Source organism: Bombus vancouverensis, chromosome 8 (assembly GCF_051014615.1).
Source record: "Bombus vancouverensis nearcticus chromosome 8, iyBomVanc1_principal, whole genome shotgun sequence".
In the NCBI taxonomy this organism is placed as follows: Eukaryota; Metazoa; Arthropoda; class Insecta; order Hymenoptera; family Apidae; genus Bombus; species Bombus vancouverensis.
The window spans coordinates 14,451,483-14,476,910 of record NC_134918.1 but is presented as its reverse complement, the minus strand read 5'-3'; the positions used below and the strand labels follow the sequence as shown (position 1 = coordinate 14,476,910).

The following is a 25,428-nucleotide window of genomic DNA, read 5'->3' as shown; positions in this document are numbered from 1 at the left end:
TTTAGAAGACTCGAATCGGTGCAGAGAAAATGAAGGAAATGCAGTGAAATTTCACCAGTGAATTTTCCTGCGACGAGTTCCCTTTCTGAGTGAAACGAACTTTTATTTTTATCGAAACATGTTTCACACGTTTGACCTAGCGAGGCTTGGAAACATTGAAAGTATCCCAGAACTTTTGTAGGTTCTCTGGAAGTCTTGAACAGTGAAAAATTTAGGCTTAAACAAAATTCAATTTATTTAGAAAGAAGTTAAACATAGTTGCTAATTCTTCGCAGCAATTTTAAAGATTGCAATTTTTTAAATTTAATGAATATTTCAATAGTTGTTTAATGGCGTACGAATGAAATTGAGATAAAATTACTTCGATGGAATCGTTTACGAGAGATCGATTCTTTCGTTTTCTTCGCACCGCGGTACTCGTCGAGCCCGCCATGCATGAAAACGGACCGAGCAGGCATAATCGAATGATGTAAGGCCCTAATAAAATCGTAAGTCGGTTGACAGGCGGTGCACATAGCGTGGAATAATGGGCCAGACATTCCTCCCCCGTAGACGTAGGGGTGGTTGGGTTGCATTGTCGCTAGTTCCCTTACGTAAGAATGGCGACGAAGAAACGACGCGAAGGCAGATGCCGTTTAGACATTCTGCTGCCTCGTGTGATATGCAGGACGAAGATGGAACGAGACTTAATGCGATCTTACGCTGCCTGCGAAGCAGCCAGGTAAATCGAGAGCAGAGATTTCTTTCGAATCGTTTCTCTTCAATGTGCAGCGACAAGATTTGACAATTTCTTCGAGATCTTCCCTTCGAACAAATCTTCTGCCCCTTTCGTAGCGTATAGATGACGCAATTTCTAACTTACAGCGTTAAACTGAATTTAATGCACAGTTTTAAGAATCGAATTATGTAACGAAGAACTCGATGAGCATAATACAACAAAATTGCAAAGGTCACAACGAAACGGCCTAAGATGATGATAATAGGATAGAAGAGCAAAATAGGGAAAAGGTGGATGACAATCGAGAGAATTTACGGAAAATTGAGTAAATCGCGGTGGAAGTCGAAAAACTGCATAATTGCGAAAGAGTTAATTTACACGTATTCGGAGGAGACCGTTACGAATTTTGAAAGTAGATCTATCGTAGAAAGGGCAGAGAACACAGAAACAGAAGAAACAAGGAAGGGTGGAAAGGTGAGTTTGGAGTAAATTGAGCAAAAGGAGGACCGCGATTGAGAGAGGGCCGATTCGAGGGCGGAGCAGAGGGGAGCGGAACATACAGAAAGCGAGGGATGCAACCGCGAAATCGGGTAGACCCGTGAAAATAACGATTTCTCCTTTGTGGTGCCGTTCGTTAAACCGAGAAGAGCCGGTTTCACGATAGGAGCAGAACGAAGATCACGACGATGGAGGAACAGGGAGAGAATCGTGCATGGGTGTTCGTGACTCGTCGATATTTTTCCCGAACGCTGAAAGAATCGATATTTTATGTAGATCGCGAGAAAAGGGCAACGTGCCCTTCGCCGTTGCTCTGGCTATTCTCGCCTGGACGAACAAAAACATCGGCTGATCCCAGGCGAGAAGAACGAACGGGAAGAAGACAGAGAAAGGAAGGTGGACAGGGATGGGGAAAGCTTTGTTGCACAGCGGAATTCATCGAGAAAATGGAACTTCGCCTTCGTGGCGATTCTTACGTCGTGGGTGGAGAAAATTGACGTTATTCATCCGATGCATTCGAACGAATTAAATAGAAATATTCAATGCATTTCCATGCAATTTGAATGAAATTGTCACACGAATGAAATTTCGCAGTGCCCTAGTGCTCTAATATTAGAACTCGAATCGTTATTGTGTAAAACTTAATCAATGCAAATTTAAGTATAAATTAGTCGCGTGAAATATTGCTTGGTTTCGTCAAATTCTGTGGCAATGGAAATCGTACTTTCGAAATAACTTTCAACATAAATGGAAAAATATTTCAATAATTTCACTGCCATATTAGAAATTCCCTAATTATATAAAAATGAATTATATAAAGAAACACTTGTACTGGTCAGAATACTGAATCATCGGTTCCAACCCCCGACAAAACAGCGAAGGTACCACGAAATTCTTCGCTAATACGTTGAAAATATTTACTCGAACTCTCTGATCATTTAGAAACGACCCTTGAACCAGTAAGCGACCACGTTTCCCAAAATCATCATCTTCGAAACATCCAGACACCGTAGCTGGCAATGGTGCAGCTCAGGTGTCTCATTGTGCTATTTTATCACCTGACATATGTATCCGATGTTTCCCCGAACCTGGACTTCGCGACACGAAGGTCAGGTCGGCGCCCGGCTTTTCCCTCGCTTGTGAAAAAGGGGAAGGAAAGAGAAAATCGAAGATTGTTGCGAACGTCCAGCTGCAGTCGGTCGTTCAGAATGGATTCTGTTACGTGTGCGTGCAGCTTGATCGTGGAAACGTAGGTGGATGATGGATAGACGGTCACCGTGTCAGTCGTGCAAACGTTAAACCAGCCCCAATGCGTCGAAATTGCATGGGCACCACCATTGTAAGCGGGTCCCATTTCGAACGACATCGAAGACTGCCTTGGTGTATGCAGATGCGGGACAAAGACGTGTCGGAGATTCAAGATAGGATCTCGCTCCTAGAATTTTTGGTATTAATGCACCTGGAGGCTGGTTAATTTATTACCGAGCGAGGGTTGGAAACTTATCGAGAATGGATTTGCGTTTAATCGTAAAGATAATTGATACGAATTTTAAATATTCGAATATTTAAATATTCAAACGGTAAAGTTTTTGAATATTCGGTTAACTTGTAAAGAGTTCTTGAAAATTTCTTTAACTTTCCAATGTATTTGAGACTTCTTTCTTGACTGTTGCTGTATCGTTCACAGTGCTCGTGAACGTTCGTCAAAAAACCGTTGCTTCCAACGTCTCTTCCAGAAGTATCGTCTCTCCTCCTCTCCTCAATTCCATCGATCCGTTCCATTAGAAGCTTCGTGCAACGTTCGTTGCGCTTTTTTTCAAACCTGAAGCACCACCAATCGCATCGCAGCTAATCGCGATAGGATAAAAACGTGGTGGAAAAAGAGGAAAGCAAAACATCGGTCGCCTTATCTAGGCGTCCGTTGGTGGATGAGTTCGCACCTGGCGTCTTCGTAGTCGTCGTCGTCGTCGTCGTCGATAAACGTTATTTTTTGAACTAGAAGTCGCAGAGCCTTTCACGAGAGCGCTACTGGAAAAGGGTGGAAAAATAGGAACCGACGTAATTCACCCCAAAAATCCTTTCTCCCCTCCCTCTCCTTCTTCCTTTCGAATGTTAGAGAGCCGCGGGACCTTCTCACGGAGAAAAAAGCGTAATTTTGATGAAAAGAGGGGAATCGACGATGCAAATTCAGGGGTGAAAAGGGAAACCGACGTGTTCGTCCGTGTGTAGACTTTGTGTACCTGCTTTTTGCGTCTCGAACGCGTCACTCGAGGGTAGGAAAGACCGAAGCCAGGGTGTAATCGGCCGCGCGAGGAAACGAGGACGAGTAACTGAAATTTTATAGGGAATCCACCAATACGAAGGCTTTTTACTGTCCAAGGTTGCCCTACCTGATCTGTCGACTCTCTTCTACCGTTTTTTTTTCATCGTTTCAGGGGAATCTACGTCAGGTATGAAGGGGGCACAGATGTGGAGGAACGAAATGCGGAGCGAACCTCGTGAAACTTTTGCGTCGAATTCACGGGATTCACAGGATTTTGAATTTCTTTTTTTACCTTCTTTCTCCCTGACTACGAGTCTCGTCCCACAGTAGCGATCATCCCCACCTGCGACTTCTTCGACCTTTTTACGAGCGTTTCGCGAGCGTTTATCTGTTCCTGGCCGTCTCTTCTCGGTCTTTGTCCTGACATCGATGGGAAAATTCGACGGTCCAAGTGGCTAAGAGACTTCCTTTCTTCGCTACCTTGGTTCACTGACCTTTCTTGTTCTCGCGGTCCAAATAGCCATTCAGACTTCACCCCGATAAAATAAGAATAGTAGGAAAGCCCTTTTCTATTAAGCTGCTCATCGTCATTCTCTTGTCTTTTATCATTAATCTTGCTAGACTCGCCTCGACTCATATAGACTCGAAATGGATCTTATATTTCAACATAAGTTTCATACAAATGTTATATTTTAAGAACGTTAACCTTTGAAGCATTCGTGAACAAGGTTTCGCATGACGATCGTCATGCCGCAAATCCCCTTTCGAAGAATGCGAAACGGCCTCCGCTGCCCCGGCGTATCGAAATAATTGTTATTAAAAACCGTTAGACTGACGCGCAGGACCAATGAGGGCGCGTAAGCTCGTTTTCTCGAACCAAACGAATCGGTTCCGTGCCATTATCCGGCACGTACCCCTTTTTCAGGGGGCGCGTAACAGCGAAAGGAGAAGAAAAGGGTGGCGAGGGAGGCTGGTCATAAGATACGATGATGGGTGCGCGAAGAGTTGTTCCGCGAGGTGGAGGGAGAGCAAAGGGCCAAAGGGTTTTCCAGGATAGCCAATCGTACGAGATCTTTCAATACCAACGACCAATCATCGAAAGCCCCTTCCAGCCACGTGGTGGTGGGGAGGATTCGGTCGTCCTTAGGGGCACGATTTCGTTGCGTCATTCTAACATTCGTTCTGTATCGGTCCTTCGATGAGGACCACTGGCTTTCGTTGTGACCTTCGGAATCCTTGGTGACTGCCCTTGGACGTTATACCAGAATATTCAGTTCGATCGGTACCGGCAGTGAATGGTGTTGATTATTCACATTATCAGTATATTGGTAGCTTTCTATTAACATTTCTTGAACATATCAAACTTCTTCTATAATTTTGTCATACAAAATTGTCACCGTGGTTGGAAATATAATATATTCGATTCTTAGGAAATATATTCGATTTTATCGATCTCTCCCAAAAGATGTGGTGACCAATCGTCACGATGCCGAAGGGCAGATACGTGGAAAGAAGAAGATAGTTGATGGTCCAGAGTCGATCCGCACCCAAAAGTCACGGTCATTGACCGTCGTGCTGGATCTTGAAGCCAAACCTAATGTTACCTCAAACAGCGGGCCACGAGGATCCTCGAAGGCAAACGAGGTCATGATGGTCTTCCTGGAAGAGCCCAGGATGATCTTTGCGGATATGCGACTTGATGCGACCAGCACGCCAACTTGCACCCCCACGCGTTACCTTCATCAGAAGTACAGGCCGCAGAACAACAACAACTGTACGATCTGTCGTACATTGAATTCGCTAGTGAATTTAGAGTTGAACTTAGGAATCTCTTCGACCAAAGATCCCTTCAGCGTTGAATGTTGCGTTAATTAGGTAGTCGTTGAAAGAAGAAAGTGATAATTAAAGATGGATTTTTCTTATTTTTTACAGATGCAGACCTTCATGGCGAGGTGGATGGACCCGATCTCAGCGGTGACGATAGGAGTATCACCAGTGATATTCAAGATGCCACTGAGGCGAATCTCGATCACGATTCCATGGACTCGGATAGGGAAGCTCTCAATCTGGTTAGTATACTCTCTGCTTTGTTTTTTACCTTCGCTCAAAGACAAACTATTGGTCAAAGAAGATGCTGGTAACATCGGGAATCACAGCTTCCGGTGGTGCTTCCCTTTTGTAAAAAAAAAGCTCCCTTTTGTCTCGAAGTGACGACAAGAGGGCTCGATATTTTACAGTCATTCGTGAAGAGCGCAAAAAGTGCTCCCGTTCAATATTTGGCAAATAAATAAAGGAAGCCACTAGCGAGATGAACGACAGAAAGGACGTATAGGGAGGGATGTAGGTTTTAAAACACAAAAGCGCAGGATGGACCGTAGTGACCAATATCCTGACCTGGTCGAGTGTAAACACGGTTTTGTTCGACGCCGTTTACTTTGTAACATTAGGGTAGGGTAGCTCTTCCGTGTTCCTTCGATTTCTGCTCCCACGCAATTCCATGAAAATCGATTCTTTCTTTTTCATCTGATCATCGTGTCCCAATTCATTTGTAACACTTCAATTATCAATATATAAACATTTATGTCCGTGTCTGAATACTTCGAAACCAAAGGGGTAGTTCATTATTATTTATCTTCGAGTGATCTTTAAGTGATACGTATATATAATTTTACGTCTATTTAATTGGAAACACAAAATTGTAATAAGTAAGTTACTTCAAACTCGAATTATTTTATTGGCAATATTTTTATTCGTCACAATTTACAATCTTCTCGATCTTCGATTAATTTTCTCTAACAACGAAAATATGTTTTAGGTCACAGACGTGTCGCACCGCAACAGCAGTAGCGGAACCAGCGGCAGCGCCTCCTCACCTAGTTCCGGGGTGAGCAGCCAAATAACCGGAAGTCATCAACAACAGCAACACACGGCAAGCCAGCAGAATAGCAGCAACTCGCAAGCGGCCCTGGCTGCTCAACTAGTCAGCCAGCAATTGCTGATGCACGGACCTCTTGGTGCTCTCGGACCACAGGAGATTCAGGCATTGGCTTCGACGTTTCAGCAACAACAACATTCGCTGCAGCAACAGTTGCAGCAGTTGGCAATGTTTCAGCAAGCCAACTCTGCTGCAGCGGGCCAGCTTCCGGCTCAGGCGCAGTTCTTCTTACAAAACCAGGTTCGTGAAACCTTCGACATTACCTTTCCTAGATCGCTACAGTACTAAACTATGGAAAGAAAATTTTGTTGCTGATAAGATAGTTGAAAGATGCGTGGCAACATGCCTGTTTCTCCGATTTTGCGATAATTCTATTTTCGTATTCAAAATTTCAAAACGATGACCGTACAATAACTGCACCCTAGATCCTAAAATTTTAGCGAAATAAAATGTCTCATTCGAATGAATATTAACATTATTCGAGCATCATATGAGTATTCAGAATTGAAAAAGGCAGAAAAACTGAGCGTGAAAACGCCGAAGGCAGCAGCAGCAGCAGGATCCTCTTTCCTCTGTAAAATATAAAGAGCTGTCGAAAATCGGGCGCGTTTTCTATCTCTGACCAAAGGTATTACGCTGGGAGCGCGAACAAATGCATCCCGTGCACTCGAATTCCGACATCATTGTTCTCCGGGCATCCGGGTACTTTACCGAATTACACACTCGATGCGAATTCGATTCGAATCGTCGCGTCGGCGGCTAGCGGGGATGGTGGAGGTAGATGATCGCGAGCCCAGAGACGACGTTCCATGCGGTATCTGATCGACCGCCCGAAAAGAAGTAGACGTCTTATTCTTCGGGGACGATTCGCTCGATTTGACGCGGAGATAGCCGGCTGGAGATGTCACAAAGGGACAGGGTTTGTACTCGTTCGGCCTCGCGTTTTCTCTCTGACAAGTGGAAAATCGTGATCGGTCGAATAATTAGAATTTGACGAGTATGGAAAAATATTGCCCAGTCTTCAATAAAATTTCAAGGATACACAGGATTTTCTGTAGATTTTCTAAAAATCTACGTTATGTTCGTTACAAAGGAACTGGGTGTGTTCGATTTTCCGATTGTGATCGTCGAGCAATCGTATAATTACGATTTGATGATTATAAAAAAACGTTTGCCTGTCTACAATAAAATTCCAAGAATAAGCAGATTTTTCTATAGACTTTCTAGAAACGTTCTCTATTTTCTTCGTATAAATAAATTGACTATGTCGGACGTTTCGTTTGTTAAGATAAAAAATGGGAAGCAAATACATTCATCACCTGCATCCTCGTAAAGAACATACCCTGAATATCGTTCGTTTTGTGTGTTTTGTCCCTCGAGATCCAGCGGATCGAAGTAAGAAAAATCGATATATCCGGGGATACGATGAAAAACGATCCTCCTTCCTGGATCTCGGCCGATTTTATCCCCTCCTTACAGCGAGAACGTTGAATGAAGGCCTTCAGGGTCTGCGCGCGTTTACGAAAAAATTTCTATAGATTCCGTCACGTGAAGCGCGTGCACGTCCTACGTAACCTCCTGGAAAAACTAACAAAACGACTTCGAACTTGAGCAGATTTAATGGCCGTGATATACGTAGCTGCGAGGATTAAAGCCTTGGGTCTTCCGTGTCTTCTTTGAAAGGTGCAACAAGGAGATCCCTTCGGCACCTTGCCACGGGGTGCCTTTTGTTACCTCACACGTGGCCAAGCTGTTTCTTTTTTCTATCCTTCGCTATCCCTCCTCTCCCTTAATTTTCCATCTTCTTCCTTCTTTCGTCTCGTCTTTTCCTTCGTTTACATCGACCAACCCCCCTGGCTTTTTTCCCCTTTTGGAAACAGTCGCGGGATTAAAAACCCAGACACACGTATTCCTTGATCGCGCAACCCTTCCTCGAGTGCCTTGCAACCTGCATCATAGTCCGGATTCTTTTCAAGGATTACACGCATGGCGGAAGTCGTCCGTAACACTGATTCAATTCCTTTCGTGCGTGTTTTGGGCTACCAGCTGACACGCAATGTCTCACGTTCGAAGAAATTCGTGGCATTAATCTTCGGACAGCGTAGAGTTCCTCGGACAACTCATAAAAAATAGTAGTGTATTGCTATTGTTAATATTTATCTTCAATGAAAAATTGAAAGTATGTATTTTTCATACCTAATACCAGAAATGCAAAAGATCTTGAAGACAAGAGATAATTATTTTCTTAATGGTTCATTCTGAATTTTCCGTCATTTTGTTTATTACGCTATTACAGAATTAATACGACGGAGAGAGATCAAAATGTTCGATTTCCTGAATATAAAGAGTTCGATTTGCTTTCCAACAGTTCTTATCGTTACTTACAATCACATAGATTAGCAATGCGCCATGATTGTTGCATTTGTAGTACTTTCACCGACTTGATTTCAACGATTCAATCGAAATTAACAATATCTCTGAAAGACACAGGAAATAAAACTAACAAGTCATGCTTTCTAGTTTTTATAGTCTGACAACTTAAAGAATCGCGTGTACAGGTGAATCTTGAGTCTTGTAACCCGTGTGTGACGGCACGTGGCGATATTCTAAGCACCCTTCGCAGGGTGTCTTCGCGGTCGACAATAAGCATAAACGGGCTCGACACGCGACCAATCCCAAACCCTTTTCCTCTCCGGGCGACTCGTTTTGCACGGGCCCCTTCTTCTCGTAATCGAGCATCTGGTTAAGAAAAGGGTGATGATAATCGATCGGTCCGGTCGCCCCTTCGGCGACTCCTCTCGTACCTGTCCACGAGCGCAACACGTGTCGCCTTTCCAATAGAAACCGCTTAATCTACCGACGTGTGGAGCAGCTTGGTTTAACGTGTACTATTTATCTCGAATAGGGGTTAGGAAGATTATCGTGATCTATAACTGGCGCGGCATTTCAAGAGTAGTTCATAGATATTCAGATTTCGAAGGCCCTTAAAGAAGCGAAGATTTCTTTTCAACCCTATCGGGTTTCTTCGATCACTTTTAATCCGATCTATTTCGCCTAAAAATATCTTAAGTTCGAAGAAAATATGGGAATATCGTTATCGGCATGCGCAATTTCAACTTTGCACTACGGATTTTCTTATAATGTTAAAAAGTGTATTTCCGTTTGTACACTAAGTACAAGATTAAATAAAAATTTAAGAGCAGCAGCAGAGTTAGGATCGTTTCTGTGACTTGCAGGTGTGAATCATGCTCGGTAAATGTAGAAACAGTATAAAGATAGAATATTTAAAAATTACTTTTTAGATCGAGAAGCCTTAGACAGAAATAAATAGAATTGTTCGTACCGGGGAAAACGTGTACGATAACGATCAATGGTCGTTAACGTCTTGCAGGGGCTGTTGCAGGGCGGTGGCTACTCCTCAAGATCCAGTCATCCGCGCTCACAGTCCATGCAGGTACGACAGACCATTAAATTAAAGATCCATCAATTAATGCCAAATGCGTCTCTAATATTTTCTACCGATTCTACTTAGAGAATCAAACGAAAAAAAAAGAGGATTCAATTATGTGTCATCAGGTGCAGCAGGCAGTAGCGCAGGCAGCCCAGCAACTGCAAGCTCTACAGAAGCAGCAAGCTCTTCAGGGTAGCGGAGGCCTAGTTGGTCGAAGTTTAGGGCAACAAAGGTCACCACCGCCACCTGGCACGCCTCCAGCGGTGAAACCACCGCCTCCGAGGCTTGAACCATCGCCGGAGGAGACTACGGACCTCGAGGAACTGGAACAGTTCGCCAAAACCTTTAAACAGAGAAGAATCAAACTCGGCTTCACCCAAGGCGACGTTGGCCTAGCTATGGGCAAACTTTATGGCAACGATTTCTCTCAGACGACGATCTCCAGGTGGATATTTTTCATAATTACAAATGAGACGAAGAAGTAAAAGGTTTTATTACCATTTTATGACTCGATTGTCTTATTCTGCTCGCCAGGTTCGAAGCATTAAATCTTTCTTTCAAGAACATGTGCAAACTGAAACCCCTCTTACAAAAGTGGTTGGAAGACGCGGATAATTCGTTGAACAACCCGAATTCTCTTTCGAATCCACTTACTACACCGGAAGCTATCGGCAGGCGGCGGAAGAAGAGAACGTCGATAGAAACCAGCGTGAGAGTTGCTCTGGAGAAAGCGTTCGTACAAAACCCGAAACCTACTTCTGAAGAAATTACCGTATTAGCAGACACTTTAGCCATGGAAAAGGAAGTTGTTCGGGTGTGGTTTTGCAATAGGTAAGCCTGAAAAGTGCCAATTTTATTCTTTAATTTTTTTTAACACTAAAACTATCGGCCTTCGATACGTATAGTTACTTAAAATTAAAATGGTACGATACCAGTGACTTTTAATTGGTTCCAGTGGAACTAGTAGTTTTAGCGTCGATGAAAATGTTTAACGAAACACATTATCATCATAGTCTATTTCATTACAGACGACAAAAAGAGAAAAGAATCAATCCGCCAACAGCAGCAATGGGTAGTCCAACAATGGCGTCCCCAGCACCATCAGTCTTCGCATCACTCGCAAGTTCCATGTCCGGTAGTCCTCTAGCTCTCACGACGCACTCTTCAGGCATGGGACACTCTCATCCTCACCCCACACCCCTCGGTTCACCATTACCCTTGGCTCTGGTGGCTTCAGCAGGTGGAAACTACCACCCACTAAGTGGCAAGTCCCACGAGTGACACCAGCAGCCTACCCATCAAGGGGACGCGCTTTTTCACCAACACCATCAACAGCCATCGCATCAACAACAACAACAACGACGTTTGTGCAATCTATCTGAATTCTATCACTAATCCGTCAGCTAGTCCATCGTTGGCGATGATTCAGTGACTATCTAGCGAACGCCCGTCGGCGGATTTCGTTACCAAAGGGAATTTGACGCGATGGAACCGACAGGATCGAGCAATATACGGTCATGGGAATGGAGCAGAGATTTTGGACTGTTAGCTGACTTCACGATACAATTCGAAACATATCTTGGTGTCGAGAGATTCCATTTGGAAGAGATTATGTCAGGAGTGGATGCAATCTTTAATTATGGATTGTTATGATCAATCAATTCTGAAGGGAAGAGGATGATCGGAGGAGGAATTATCAAGGTACATCTATCTTATAAAGAGTATACGAGTAACGGAGAGGCATTATGGAAAGGCATCAAACATGGAACGCCACAAAGAGACTCTTAGGTAAAAACTTAAACTTCAAGAAATGCAGTGTATCGTCCAAAGACATCGATTTATCGAACATCGTGTTTCGTTGAACGTTTCGTGTTTTTCTCACAGTATTATGTTTATTGGCTGGATTATTCGGTTGGAAGCGTTGATTGTAGTGATGACGATATCGCGCGGAACGAAGTCTTCAAAGCTTATGTGATTATTATACATTGTATATAAAAATACTGCAATTTTTCCAACTTGAAATATGCATTTGTTTCATTTGAAGAAATTGAAGAAACGATGATACAAATTACAGACTAAATTTGAATTCAATCAGAATTCAAAATAGCTTTGAGGTCTTCATTCCCGCATAGCAAATAGTGCAGGATCGTTGCCGCCATTCGACATTTATTTACAAGATGTAATTAACGACGCGAATATAACCGGCCGCGAACCGTCATAAAACAGTACCTTAATCGGTTTCTGCAGTTTCTCATTTGAATTATCATGAAATATTTATCATGGGGGGAATCGTTCGACGATACCTGTAATTATCGACTGGTTTTCCTCTGCGTCCTTCGAGTTTCCTTTTGCCCATCGGGCGATTCAACGTCGCTTCGATCACGCACTACATTTCGTGCGTGCTGTTTCACGATCTCGAAGAATCCGAGAATTGAACTTTTCGAAATCGTGAAGCCACCGGAGAAAGACGAAAGAATAGAGTCTTTAAATTTTTCACGAGCATTCGTCCAACGAATCACGACGGAACACATGATCGAAATTACAACGAACAATGAGAGAACACATGTATCGGATGTGTTAAATCTTCCTGCCGTTTTGCTGAATCGACGGTTCCTTCGAAGGGGGCAAACACTTTTTACAAGTACTCGCCTCTTCGTGGTAAGCAGGGTTTACGTGCCACTTACAAGGGAGTCTCCAATTCCTCGAGAGAGAAAGTTCGTCTATTACTAAAGAAAAGAAGCACCAAGTTCGTGGAAACTGGAATGTTCACTGCCACTCAGAAATAATAAAAAATGGTAGATTCTAATTTCTTCTAATGAAAATCAATGATTAATCGACAGTTTGGATTTCATGAAAACAACCACTCGCTTAATTTCATCAAGTAAAAAAAAAATATTATACAATTCAGACGAGCTTTTGATCTTCAAGTTTCAAGTTCCCTTTGAGGTGGTGAACATGCGGCGAGGCCCGACAATACGATTGTACATAATTACGCATACGTGTGCGTGTCTGTCTTCATACATATCTGTGTCATAAATTTGTATATGTAGGCAAAAAGAAAAAAAGAGGAGGTAAGATACAAAGAAACGTGCGGGCCTAATAATACCGTGAAAACAAAGACTCGAGGAGAATATGGCTCGTACATCGTCATCGACAGAGTCCTCACTCGCGTCTTGGTCGATTGATTCTCAACGAATTGTAATTACTCAAGCCAAAGTATCTTCTAATTAAAGTAAAAGAAGGTAACGAAAGTTACATTTCCGAGAGGGTGAACATGGATGGCATGCTCATATTCTCTGTTTTTTAGACAGACACGAGGTTTAGCAGTTGTAGATACGTCTGTACCTGTACATACAGCATATATAGACAGGCTACCTGGGAATTATTCCACATATGTAGCTCGTATACGTTTGCGCGAGTCGATTGAACACGCTCGTGGTCCGAGAGTTCGCGTTGACGCCATTTTTTGAAATCGAGAAATCGGTTACGAGGCTGATGGCATTTATTAGAAGCGCGAATTCTGATCTTGGAGCGCACAGATCGATTCTTCCAGGTGGTAAACACCCGGTGACTAGTTAAAGGCTATGATCTTGTACAACCAAGGTGACGGAAACAGTGTTTGAAGAGATTTACATACATGTAGAAGTTTGTGCTAGGAATTGTCCATATACATATACATATTATATATTACATTAGTTATGTGTATATGTATGTATGAAGCACATATGTATGCAACGAGAAAGACATTGCGCAGTAGTCGAGCATCGGGAATATATACATATGCATGTATAAATATACATACTATACATAAATGTATAAAGTAAACGTATTGTAAATAATAGGGAGATATGGCAGCGAACGGTGATTAGCGAATCCGCGGCGAATTTATTCACCGTGACGATCGTTTCTTATTATTGCGACGCTTATTATTAAGTAATCCTTAATTATAGGGTATCATTGGGCAACGCTGGTCGTCATAGCAATCGTAAGTTCGAGTAATCATGGAAACGTCGTACCTTCACTCTAACATCGTAGAATTGATTCGTTCGTAGCCTACTTTTCCATGTGGCAATTAATTTCGATCTATATCGATCGATGGTGAAAGAATTATTTCAAAGATGCTCTATGATAAGGAATTGAAAACTCATCGCTACACTTAAGTGCTGATAAATGGCGATAACCGTAACACTTATGCGACATTACTTATTAAATACGATATTCTTGATATTGTGGTTTGTTTCTGGTGAACTCGATTTCTCAATCCCTCGTTCTTACGATCGCCAACATCAGCAAATTAAATCCGTGTATGTACATTTGTTGCAAGAGCTTTTCTTGTAACGAAGCACGAGCGTGCGTTAACCGAAGGTGTATATGCGTACTACTATCATAATGTATGTATATATATATTTGATATTATATTATATGTAATTTTCTACGGAAGCTATGTGAACGCAACGCGATATATCACAATATATTTTCGATATTCTGATATATCGTGTACGCGTAATTATATATAATATAATATAACATGTGTATGTATGTATGTATGTAAACGAGTACGAGACGAGATCTCATATCGATCACGCGCGTCTTTTCGTTCTTAAATCACTCGAACACACACACACACACACACACACACACACACACACACACGAGATCATCTCCCATCTTTTTTCACATAACTACCCTTCATAATTCCACACAACTTCGGGTTTTCATCTCTTGAATCGATCTTCTACTTCGTTTTACTTCGAATCATTCACTACCAGAGTCGTGGACCAAACTGTAGCGAAACAAAAATGTGAATGAGAGTGATAAAGAATGAAAGAAAATATAGCGAAGAGAAATACAAAAAAAAAAGAGTTCCTAGAGCACCAGTTTTGAGTGCATTACGTAGACGTTTTATAAATTAAATACGGTGAACGGATGTGTAAACGATAGAAACGGGAGACAAATTGATACATAACGAGCAGCCCATTGCAGCCGAAGAACGAAAAAAATGAGTGTGAATGACAGAGTGTGAGTTAGGGACACGTTTGCGTTTTCCTTATCTTTTTTCTTTTTTCTTCCTTTTCTTCTTGTTCGTCGGAGGTGTACAGCGTTTTTTCTTGTAGATAGAATAGAGATAATTAGAGTCGAACCCACGATTGCCGCACCCTCTGATCGACGTGTCACTGGTTCACTTTTTTTTTTTCGTGGGCTTCGATGAGCCGGCGCATTCCACTGAGCGATGAACGCATTATTACAATGGTTATCATTATTATTATTAATTATTATTATTAATTATTATTATTATTATTTCATTATATTTTAACTTTTATTATTTGAAAATAAAAGTGCTAGACAGACTTTAGTTACTTTTTGTTTTTCATTTTCTTTCTGTCTATCCTTTGTTGTTTCCTGTTTTAGTTACTTTGTACAGAGTACTTAAATAATCCTAGATTATTTTCTAATCCACCTGATAACTCTTAATCGATAGAGTAAACACGAAACAAGTTACATCGTTGTATTTCTAGAATCCACTTTTTTATTCTTTCATTGATTTTTCAAGATCTCGGGACACGTTTACGCAATATTACCGCATGCTTACCAATCGAGGGTTAAGAAGATCAAGTATCAGTTGTCGTTAACACGTTATGTGCCACGTGAATTATTAATATCTGATAACATTTTATAAGTAGCCACTTGTCTTCTACAAACAGTGTAAACTTTTCCTTTTAATAAGCTTCGACCGGGAAGCTATGCCGGGTTTTGCGGCATAGAACTTATCGATCTGATTTTAAATATTCAAACCGATATTTCGTTAAACATTCGAAATGAAGGTTCGTCGAAGTTTTAGCGTGAAAAAGCATAAGATTTTGCTCCTACCGTCCCATCGCGTTTTTTCTGTAAATACATGATGCGAAATAGCATAAAAGTCGCGTGAAAAAGTGGCGCGTTTCTAAAAAGGCGCGCAGGATGCGCGCAACTTTTCGAGATGGCAGCACGCGCTTCGGAACGAAAGCCAAAACGGTTGGTATATCGAGAATTAGTTGATTAATCTCAATCAGTAGCAGTGTATAATTGTCTTCTGAGAGAAATCTAGCGTTATATAGAAGCCTATTAAACAATTCGATGTGTAACTCGTAAATATTGGGACGCGAGCGTCGTTCGACTTCAATGCCTAGAGGTAACGTTAAATAATAAGAACGGAGTACCCTTAAACGGTAACACTGTAACAGATGACACAAGAGTAAAGGTTTAGAGGATAATTAATTAAGAAGCAAAAAAAAAGAAAAAAAAAAGAAGAAGAGAAGAAATGACAAGAGCACGGTATGACAGTTCTTAAAAGATTAAGTGAAATAATATTAGAGTCATGAGAATGGGAGAAGTCCTTGTTCGATGACAAAGTCGTCTAAACTATTTTGTACTGAGAATTAGTGGCGTGATCGTGAAATTTGCGATCTTTTTAAGGCGTTCATCGGCGTATTCGTGACCATAAAATCTCATGCCACGGAACGCACTACGATTAGGAATTAATTAATTGCGAAGCGTGTTTCTGATGTCCGCCCCCGATATTCCGCGTTAGTCTCTCAAAAACTTACCGGAAATTAGAGCGAAAGGAAGAGAGAAAGGAAAAGGGTGTGTGCGCGTGTGCTAATGGAGCTGTATAAATAAAGTCATATCAATCTGGAATAGTTCATGTTATCTAGGATATACTATTACTACGATCATTATCATAATATGATTAGTAAGAGTATTGTAATTGTATAATAAACTGCGTCATAGATACCTCACGCGTTCGTTCTATCATTGAATGCAATCCCTTTTTGCAAATAATACTAGCTGAAAGATAACTTAATGAATACTTTAAGTCTATATTAATTACATCGTAATTCCAGGTTTAATTAACTTTGATAGATAAAGATAAATATATATTCATAGTTTGTATTATCTTAGTCAATTTATGAAAGGTAGCTAACATAAATGGCGCCAAAATTATACGTAAATCTAAGTACACCGCAAGATGGCAGTCTTACGATTTTCGCGCACCAGATACTTTGAATGTTGTTACTTGTGTTAAGTTCTTAATTATATTAAATTATTATCAACAATTTGCCAAATTGTTATACAAATTTTATTGCCTAAACGTTTTGTGGCCTGAATGACATATAAAATTCAATTTTTATTAAGTATAGCGTAAATTTATTTCATCGGAAATATCGGATAGGTATGCCATCTTGCATTTGCGCGACTCATGCTTCGTACGGTAGTGAAATCGATAACATAACCTTAATTCGAGGTCGACACATTTACTCATCACGTGCAATTATCAAGTAAACAAATAGTAAAGTCTGTTTTTGTGTGTGTCGATTGAAAAGTTTATTGTGATACTAAAAACGTTAATTCCATTCTTACGAAGTAAATATAATCTGCAAAACCATTCTTGACGCGAGGCTATATATATGAAGTTTAATCGTTTAGTGTAATGTTCAAACATTAAAATATTGCGTGAAAAATGAGGGATTCCGAAAATGAAGATGGCCCTAAAGTAACGGGACCAGTGGACAATGCCTGGTCGTTAAAAATTCCATCTTTTAAGCCCGAGGATAATCCACATCGTTTACTCGAAGAAAGTTCGTTCGCGACTTTGTTTCCAAAATATAGAGAACAATACTTAAAGGAACATTGGCCGTTAATTCAAAAATCTTTGGATGAACATGCAATCAAGGCCGAATTGGACCTCATCGAAGGTAGTATGTCTGTGAAGACCACCAGAAAAACTTGGGATCCGTATATCATAATTAAAGCTCGTGACATGCTCAAACTCATGTCCAGATCTGTTCCTTTTGAGCAAGCAATGAGAGTACTTCAAGACGATATTGGCTCAGATATCATAAAGATATCATCTTTTGTAAGAAACAGAGAAAAGTTTGTCAAGAGACGACAGAGGCTCATAGGACCAAAAGGATGTACCTTGAAATCCATCGAATTGTTAACAAATTGTTATGTCGTTGTACAGGGACAGACAGTGGCTGCATTGGGACCTTACAAAGGTCTTATTCAAGTGAGGCGTATTGTGGAAGATACTATGAAAAATATTCATCCTATTTACAACATTAAAGCATTGATGATTAAGAGAGAGTTGGCGAAAGATCCTAAACTGAAAAATGAAAATTGGGAAAGATTTTTGCCTAAATTCAACAGTAAGAATATTAGCAAGAGGAAGCAACCTAGGAATAAGAAAGAAAAGAAACCGTATACTCCGTTCCCACCCCCGCAACAGGAAAGCAAGGTAGACAAGATGATAGCTTCCGGGGAATATTTCTTGAAGGAAGAGCAAAAGATAGCCAAGAGAAAGAGAGAACAGGACATCAGGCACCAGGAGGCTGAGAAGAAGAGGCAAGAACGCAGAGCAGAAGCATTTGTACCTCCAGAAGAACAATCAAAAGAAAAGAAAGAACAGAATAATGAGATAAATTTGGATGAGTTTAAAAAGAAAGTTAAAAAGGCGTTGAAAAAACGTGGTGGCCAGTCGTAGTACTTGCTTGTAAATTAACAGATTCAGTTTTAGTAAGTTAACTTGCTAAATTATTTGTACATGATGTTTTTAATAAGATGAATATCCGTTAATAAATTTCAATTTAAGAAATACTCGTGTAACTTCTGGAATAACTCCAATATTTTATTAAAAAAAACCTTGTTCCTATAAGTATTATATTATCGCGTTCTTAATGTACGAGATGCAAATATATATAAGCATTTACCACTCGTATATACTTATATATATTTCTAGTTTTTTAGTATGTTACATTTGCAAAATACAGAGTCGTAGAAATACAACGTGTACACCTTGAAGACAGGTATTCAGTGTCGAAAACGAACGTCCATATACGCATATATATATTGTTTTTCTTCAGGATTATTTTTGTAGTTTCGTTACAATTTCGATATAGTTTCAATATCCAAGGGATGGCATAGTTATATGTATAAATTAAATATAAAACAAAAGCTTCATCCCTTAATAGCTATCTTTAAATATAGAAACGTTGCTTTCACATACCGAGTCTTCAATGCATCGAGCATCTTAAACGGAATAAACAGGATTTAAATAGAATCCTTTCCTTGCAACAGCGCGTTATCTTAATAAACACGAGGCTAATAAAGAATTGAACGTATCGTACATACAATAAAGAAGTCAGAAATATTCGTGACAATGTACAGCGTATTTCTTATTGTTAACCGAGCACGGGGATCAAGTGCCCTGTACCTTAATCTTAAATGTTAAGTCGCTCGTTTATCTTACATCTTACAGATTCGTGGAAGTACAACGCTTTTATTTAACTTATATTGTAGACACGTTATGTACAATTTAGCACGGGATTATGGTTGCCTCGTTACTCGCGAACGAAAAGGTACGAATGACATCATTCGTAAATTTACTCAGAGACGCCTTAGGACGGGAAACAGACGATTGATCGATGGCGTCGAAGTATTTACAGCGCGTCGATACAGTGAGTTGATCGAGAAAAAATGGAAGTTCAAAAGGAACTTCTTCATTATTCTGCGCGTTTAGTACCTTTTTGATATTTTTGTCTGTTCGTTTATAACATTTCGTAGATCCGAAGGATCTTTTACGAGGAAGTTGGGAGAATTCTTAGGTTTAAACGTGTTATCGTTCGCAGCGTTTAATTAATTTAGCGATTGAATGAAAAGATTCAAGCGAATGCGTTTGAATTAAAATTCTGACGAGGAAAGTACGTAGTAAGAGTACATCGCATGCAATAACATTCCAAATGCACATGATACATTATTCATATATTCTATCATGCATTCAGAAAATTATTATGCGCGTAATGCGTCAATTATACATAAAATTTGAGCCAAATCGACGGCTCGAAATATGCGCGTTTAGATGAATCGTTCGATAAACGACATCTTTTAAACACATACATATATACAATGCATGAATTCAGAATCGATAAAATTTGAATCATCATATTGTCCGATAGCTTAGCTTAACGTGTTTTAAGAGTAAAAATAATCTTTTTCCAAATGTGAAACACTGGTTTCGTAAACCTACGAACGTAGCTACATGTGTAAGTGATTTGGGACGCGCTCGTATCATACAAAAGCTTACAATAATTCGATAGCGTAACTTCTGTGTACATATATGTATACGTGTGTCAGAGGTTGGATGCGAGATGACGACAGTCGAATCATTGTCGCCGTGAAAGTATCAGTGTACAAAAGATCGTTCTTTCGCTGTATCTTACTGTATAGTAGTTGCTCCATTTTCTCGCCTTTGAACAACTCGACGTGTTGATGGTTATTTAACTTATTCTTTTATTCACAAATTTATTTCTTTTTTTAACGAGACGAATTTTTTTTACCAGCATTCAAGTAGCGAAAGAAATTTAAAAGAAACAAGCATCATCTGACACAACAGCAAAACGAATAACGTAAATCGATTTTGTAACACGTCGAATCTCTGTGAGGCGAACACACCATAATTCCCAGCTATTCGCACAACCAAGTAAGTATACAATTTTCTTATAGAAAAATAAATCTCTTTGTGAGAATGGTAGCGCATGTCTTTGGATCGAGAAGCACCCGATTCGCGTCGCGATCTGCAGTTGGATCGGAGACGCAAATCGATATCGACGCGCCACATATACCGTGTGTGCATGCGTGTGTCGTGTGGTCGGCTAAGAAACTAATAATCGATCTAGAAATAGCGTTTTTGCCTTTACATTTATTGTTTAAGGCCGTGGAAATAGGGAAATTGATAAAAAGATACAGTTTATCGTTACTTCGTTTTATTCTCGCGGAAACAACGCTGGAGAATTAATCGCCATGTAATAATAAATCGCGCGCCGATTGAATGAAAATTTATAAGCGTTTCAACGTTTGTCTAAACGATATTCAAACGGTCAATGAGTCGAGAGTCCGCTTAAAATTACGATGTTGGAATTTGTCCATTTTTCTTTTGTTCCTTTTGACTTTTATTCTACACGATGAAGTTCAAAAATGATTTCATTTGAGATCATCGAGGTTAACGTAAATGCACTGGAATGAATACGCTTCGAAGCAGCCATTCGAAATTAACCCTTTACCGACTAGGACAAACTCTTATTTTGCAATCAGATATCATCGATCAATTAAAATAAAAAAAAGAAAGCGTAGAGATATTCTTCATTCGTCACAAATCAATCTCACAAAGGGTGAACTTCTCCTCGAATCTTCATATCATTCTCTACTTGAGATAGAACGAAAAGACAATCTCTCTCTTCGCTATGAAACATGAATTCAATTCCATGTTCTCCGTAATCTCTTCTTAAACATCTCTCCAAACAGTCTCATTAAATCTAGTGAGTATATCAGACTGATATACCACTCTTCTAATTCAGATAGTTTTTCATCTTCACGCCTCGTCAAGAAGGTCCTTTCTTTTCTCTCAAAGCAACGAACCCTGTCATAAATCATCATCGGGTTCGTTTGAGCAATCTCGATCTTGTATCGATCAGATTGCCCTCCCTGATTAGATCGACCTTCCTTCTTCTGATCAAATACTGCACTCGTTCGGCCCTTCGTGAATGACGACGGCACCGCGGTCTTCACGAAACACTGATCGTCCTTTGGAGCTAGTGATTGTGATTGTATAGATGCCACCTTTGTGTTTCGGCATTGGAGTCGCATTTCTCCGCCGTGATGCCTCTTTGTGCATGGTATCTCGAATCAACGCACACTGGGATCCTCGAATGGCGGATCAAGCCACCCTCCAGGTGCCTCCATTTCTGATTCTCGCTACCGTCGCAGATTTGCATTAATAGCGTTGTGCCTTTCGCGTACACTGGCAAAGTTAGACAGAGATCGTGGTGCTTGATGAGACCGTCCTTCGTCAGACCCCATTCCTGTAAGAAATTGTTTAGGTGAAGTTAAACAGAGTATGTTTAGAGGCTTATCAGTTTAAGGAGTGGATTTGTAGAAAAATTTAAAAGGAATTTTTAAAGATTTTTTTTTAGTGGAAATTAGAAAGTGGAAGTGATTCTCTGCTAATCATCTAGGGAAAAATAGGTTTCAAATTTTAGTAATTTACTTTCAAAAATTTACTTTAACTTGGAACAGGTAAAAGAACTACCGAGAAAGTGTTTCTAGTAGCATTAAAATCTATTTAATATTCTTCCACGAAAGATTTAAGTTTTCACTGCGTCGCATGAAAGATCCTACTAATTCGATAGTATCGATCGATGTTTTCGCAAATTCAGCACTCGTACGTTAAAAGAAAAGATCTCAAAAGATTGAAAAACAATCTTCAAAAGAGTATTTTCGTTTCCTTTGGAAGCTTCTATGGAAGGACCGCGAAGCAGTACGGTCGACCCGTTAATCCACTGGCACAGAACGGAATCCTCACAGCGATAATTGAAACGTAAAATTGAATACACGGATTAATATTAACAGCGTGGCGAAGAGTTATTTCTACGAGAGCATGCCTGGTCCAGTTTACTCAGGACACAGCGGAGAGCGATGAATAACGAGGGCAGGCGTACTTACTTGGTTACCGCCGGTGTCATGACACGGGTAAAGACCCACATTCCCATCGAGAAGGTGGCCCATACTGTCCAGACACGCTGTACCCTGTTTCAACGATCCACCAGGACCACCCTCGCTCGTTGGTATAACCAGCTCGGGATACACGTTTTTCAGATACCAGCTGAAGGGCTTGCAATGCAATTTCCGCTTCAGCTCCATCCTGTCTTGAATACTGAAACAAGGGAAACGACACCGGGGCCGTTTTATTAATACGGCTCACGTGCGCTGACGCGTTTTAATGAAATCGACTATCGGGTATTTCGGCTCGTAAATCGAGCTTCCTCCTTTCTCTGTGTGCCGCACGCGAGACGGCACAGAAATTAGCTCGTGATAAACGATCCAAACCAGGAGGAAAGAAACTTGCTTCTCGCGAAACTTTGCCCAATGAATAGATTGTGTACAGAGTGTGTCGTGAGATTGTTGCGAGGGTATCGATGTTGTTCTTGGTAGCGGGAATTGTAGTTGCGGCCGAGTAATTTATGTTGCTTCCCAGAGGAGGAACGTACTTTCGTTGTCTTGTTTTTTCTCCGGCCCGCCGATATTTGGAAGCTTAACACGTTCTCCGTTTCGCGGATCCGTGTATAAATCACCCGGGCTCGGTTATTCGACTCCTTCGCTTATGATATTGCGCTATATTTCTGGTTAAGTTAGACGGAGGCAAATTAATCTTGCAATATATTTTTATCTTCGTTCTTTCCTCGATCTTAATTTGCAAATAGAAATCACTTCATACAAAATATTTCCTTCTATCCTAATTATCTCATCGTATAATTGCAACAAAATATCTATAATTTACCATTGCATATATCCTAAAGAAGACTTAAAATATTTATTTATTGTTATTTCATAACAAACAACAAACGTTGGAGAATTACATTCACACAAGATTAACGATACTAAAGTAACGGATGACTATAAATTACAACGCAAATGTAACGAAACGCTATGGATTTTAGCGTGGCCATTAAAAAACATAGGCATGTCAGTAGTTGGATATGAAAAATATACGATAAAAAAGTAGCCAATTTAATAAAAGCACTCACGTGTTGCTAGTAATACAATTACAAAAAAGAAAAAAGGGAACTGGTAGTTCTAGCGTTAATTTCCTCGAATTCTACACAGCAGTTCTTCGCTCCGTCTCGTAAACACGAAATAATTGAGATAGAGCAAGCGTACTCACTTTCCGTAAGGGATGTTGCGTGCCAGAGGCACCGCGTTGTAGTAGAACTGTTTGTAATCGTCCATCCACACTTCAGCAGCTCGTCTGGTGTTCCGGGCGAAAACGTTTCCACTGCCCCCGGGGAACGAGTACGGATGACGTTTTCGAAACACGTGGCCGACGCGCGAGCACGGAATAATCTCCAAGCTGCCGCCGCATTGCCACACTCGGAACGATATCTCTGAAAGCGGCGTAGTCGAGAACTCGAATCACGTTCGGTAAATTTCTGCGGACGACAGACAGATCGAGTATTCTCACCGAGATTCTCGCCGCCCCACACGTCCATCTGAGTGTCGTACTTGCCCAGTTTCTCGAAGTACGCCTTGTTGATTACGAACAAACCGCCGGCAATCATAGGCGTCCTAATCGCCTGCGTAGGGTCCTTTTGTCTCGCTTGCCTTTCGGTTTGACTCAGATATTCCCATTTAAAAACTAGACTCCAATCGAAGCCGCCTCTTAGATCAGCCGATGCTCCTGAAGGACAGATTAATTATTATTAATTATTATGATTAGTTAATGATCAATAAATATGATTTCAATTAGAAACGAAAAAGAATATTTTCGAAGTGGCAAGATTGTTTTTTAACGTTAGAACTACCGATAGTTAACACGAAGCTACTTCTACCAAAAAAAAAAAAAAAAATACGTAATAATAATAGAATATTTTTATATTTATTGATTTATTACTTTCTTACAGAAAGAATTCCATGTTATGTAGTACATTTTTGATATTATTAATCCATCTGGGACCATGATCCCTAAACGACTTGACAAATTTATAAAATTGTAGAACCAGTCGTTTTGACTGATGTGGTATTTCTAGTGTTAGCATCTAGCGATTGATCCGGAATTTTCCTGATATCTGATATCATCATACTGAATGATACGCAGTAAAAATTTTAAAAACGTGTGGGAAGTTGTACGAAACGGGGAAACTGGTTAATTGGGGTTCGATAAACAGATTACAGGACCCTTTTACACTTTGACGAGTACCAGCCATTTTGGCTGGTGTTGGTATAAGTTGCCTTGATGCAAAATTATTTTGAGTTTGAATACATAAAAAACAAAATAAAATTCATTATATTATTCTTTTAGTTATCGTTGCGAAAGTCATTACATCATTGTGGAAAAAAATGTAGCATGAAGTAGGAATTTTTAAATAAAATTGTAAAACCAGTCAATTTGACTGGTGTGCTAGTTCTAGTGTTAAACGAGCGAAATATGTTTGGGAATAGAGCTACTTTAGCTTGTTATAAAGTGTAGACTCTGCCGTGTTTGTAGACAAATATTTAAAAACCAGTTGATACCAAATTGATCGAGAATAGAGAATTAAGAGGAAATTGAGAGTAATACGTTAAGTTTTATTCTTATATGAATTCAATTCAAGTCACTTTAATTATTCTTTGAATTTCTCGAGCAGTTCTATTTGAAAATTCACAAAGATAAGGGTTAAACGAAGTTGAGAGGCTATAATAATACCAATATATTGGAAGGTGTCCATGCTTATGACGTCAATGACAGGGCAGACGACCCTCGTAGGATCCTCAGCCACCCTTTCTAAAAGGGGCTCCAGCCAGTCGGCGTTGCATTCACAATGCGAGTCCAGGAACGTTAACACGCTGGCGGTGGCTGCATCCGCGCCTCGCACCCTCGATCTCATCAAACCCTCCCTCTTTTCGTTGCGTATCACTCGCACTTTGTGTATCCTCGATAGCTCTTCACCATCCTCCGCTGCAAAAGAAGTAAATGAATTGTTACGGCATTGTTCGAT

The 25,428-nt window shown here is 40.4% G+C and overlaps 3 protein-coding genes across 5 annotated transcripts in view; 2 read left to right on the top strand and 1 right to left on the bottom strand.

Annotated features, from left to right (window-relative positions):
* LOC117153925 (uncharacterized) overlaps positions 1 to 15,222 on the top strand; it is a 125,352-nt gene extending 110,130 nt beyond the window's left edge. For 2 of the 3 annotated variants that reach the window (XM_033328453.2, XM_033328446.2), the window contains 6 exons: positions 5,412 to 5,548; positions 6,295 to 6,654; positions 9,806 to 9,868; positions 9,991 to 10,310; positions 10,400 to 10,696; positions 10,894 to 15,222. In XM_033328453.2, coding sequence (XP_033184344.1) covers positions 5,412 to 5,548; positions 6,295 to 6,654; positions 9,806 to 9,868; positions 9,991 to 10,310; positions 10,400 to 10,696; positions 10,894 to 11,146 — 1,430 coding nt within the window. In that variant the 3' untranslated portion in view covers positions 11,147 to 15,222. The remainder of the gene's footprint in view (positions 1 to 5,411; positions 5,549 to 6,294; positions 6,655 to 9,805; positions 9,869 to 9,990; positions 10,311 to 10,399; positions 10,697 to 10,893) is intronic. The other variant, XM_033328462.2, reaches the window with a different exon arrangement.
* A 1,848-nt stretch (positions 15,223 to 17,070) lies between these two features.
* dbe (KRR1 small subunit processome component homolog dbe) lies at positions 17,071 to 18,497 on the top strand. Its single transcript, XM_033327483.2, has one exon. The coding sequence runs from the start codon at positions 17,364 to 17,366 to the stop codon at positions 18,384 to 18,386; it is 1,023 nt and encodes a 340-aa protein (XP_033183374.1). The 5' UTR covers positions 17,071 to 17,363; the 3' UTR covers positions 18,387 to 18,497.
* A 12-nt stretch (positions 18,498 to 18,509) lies between these two features.
* The window catches only part of Pgant2 (polypeptide N-acetylgalactosaminyltransferase 2), a 200,895-nt gene continuing 193,976 nt past the window's right edge, over positions 18,510 to 25,428 (bottom strand). The window contains exons 6-10 of the mRNA XM_033327468.2: positions 25,137 to 25,388; positions 23,916 to 24,131; positions 23,619 to 23,838; positions 22,400 to 22,610; positions 18,510 to 21,759 (exon numbers count right to left, since the gene is read on the bottom strand). Coding sequence (XP_033183359.1) covers positions 21,490 to 21,759; positions 22,400 to 22,610; positions 23,619 to 23,838; positions 23,916 to 24,131; positions 25,137 to 25,388 — 1,169 coding nt within the window. The 3' untranslated portion in view covers positions 18,510 to 21,489. The remainder of the gene's footprint in view (positions 21,760 to 22,399; positions 22,611 to 23,618; positions 23,839 to 23,915; positions 24,132 to 25,136; positions 25,389 to 25,428) is intronic.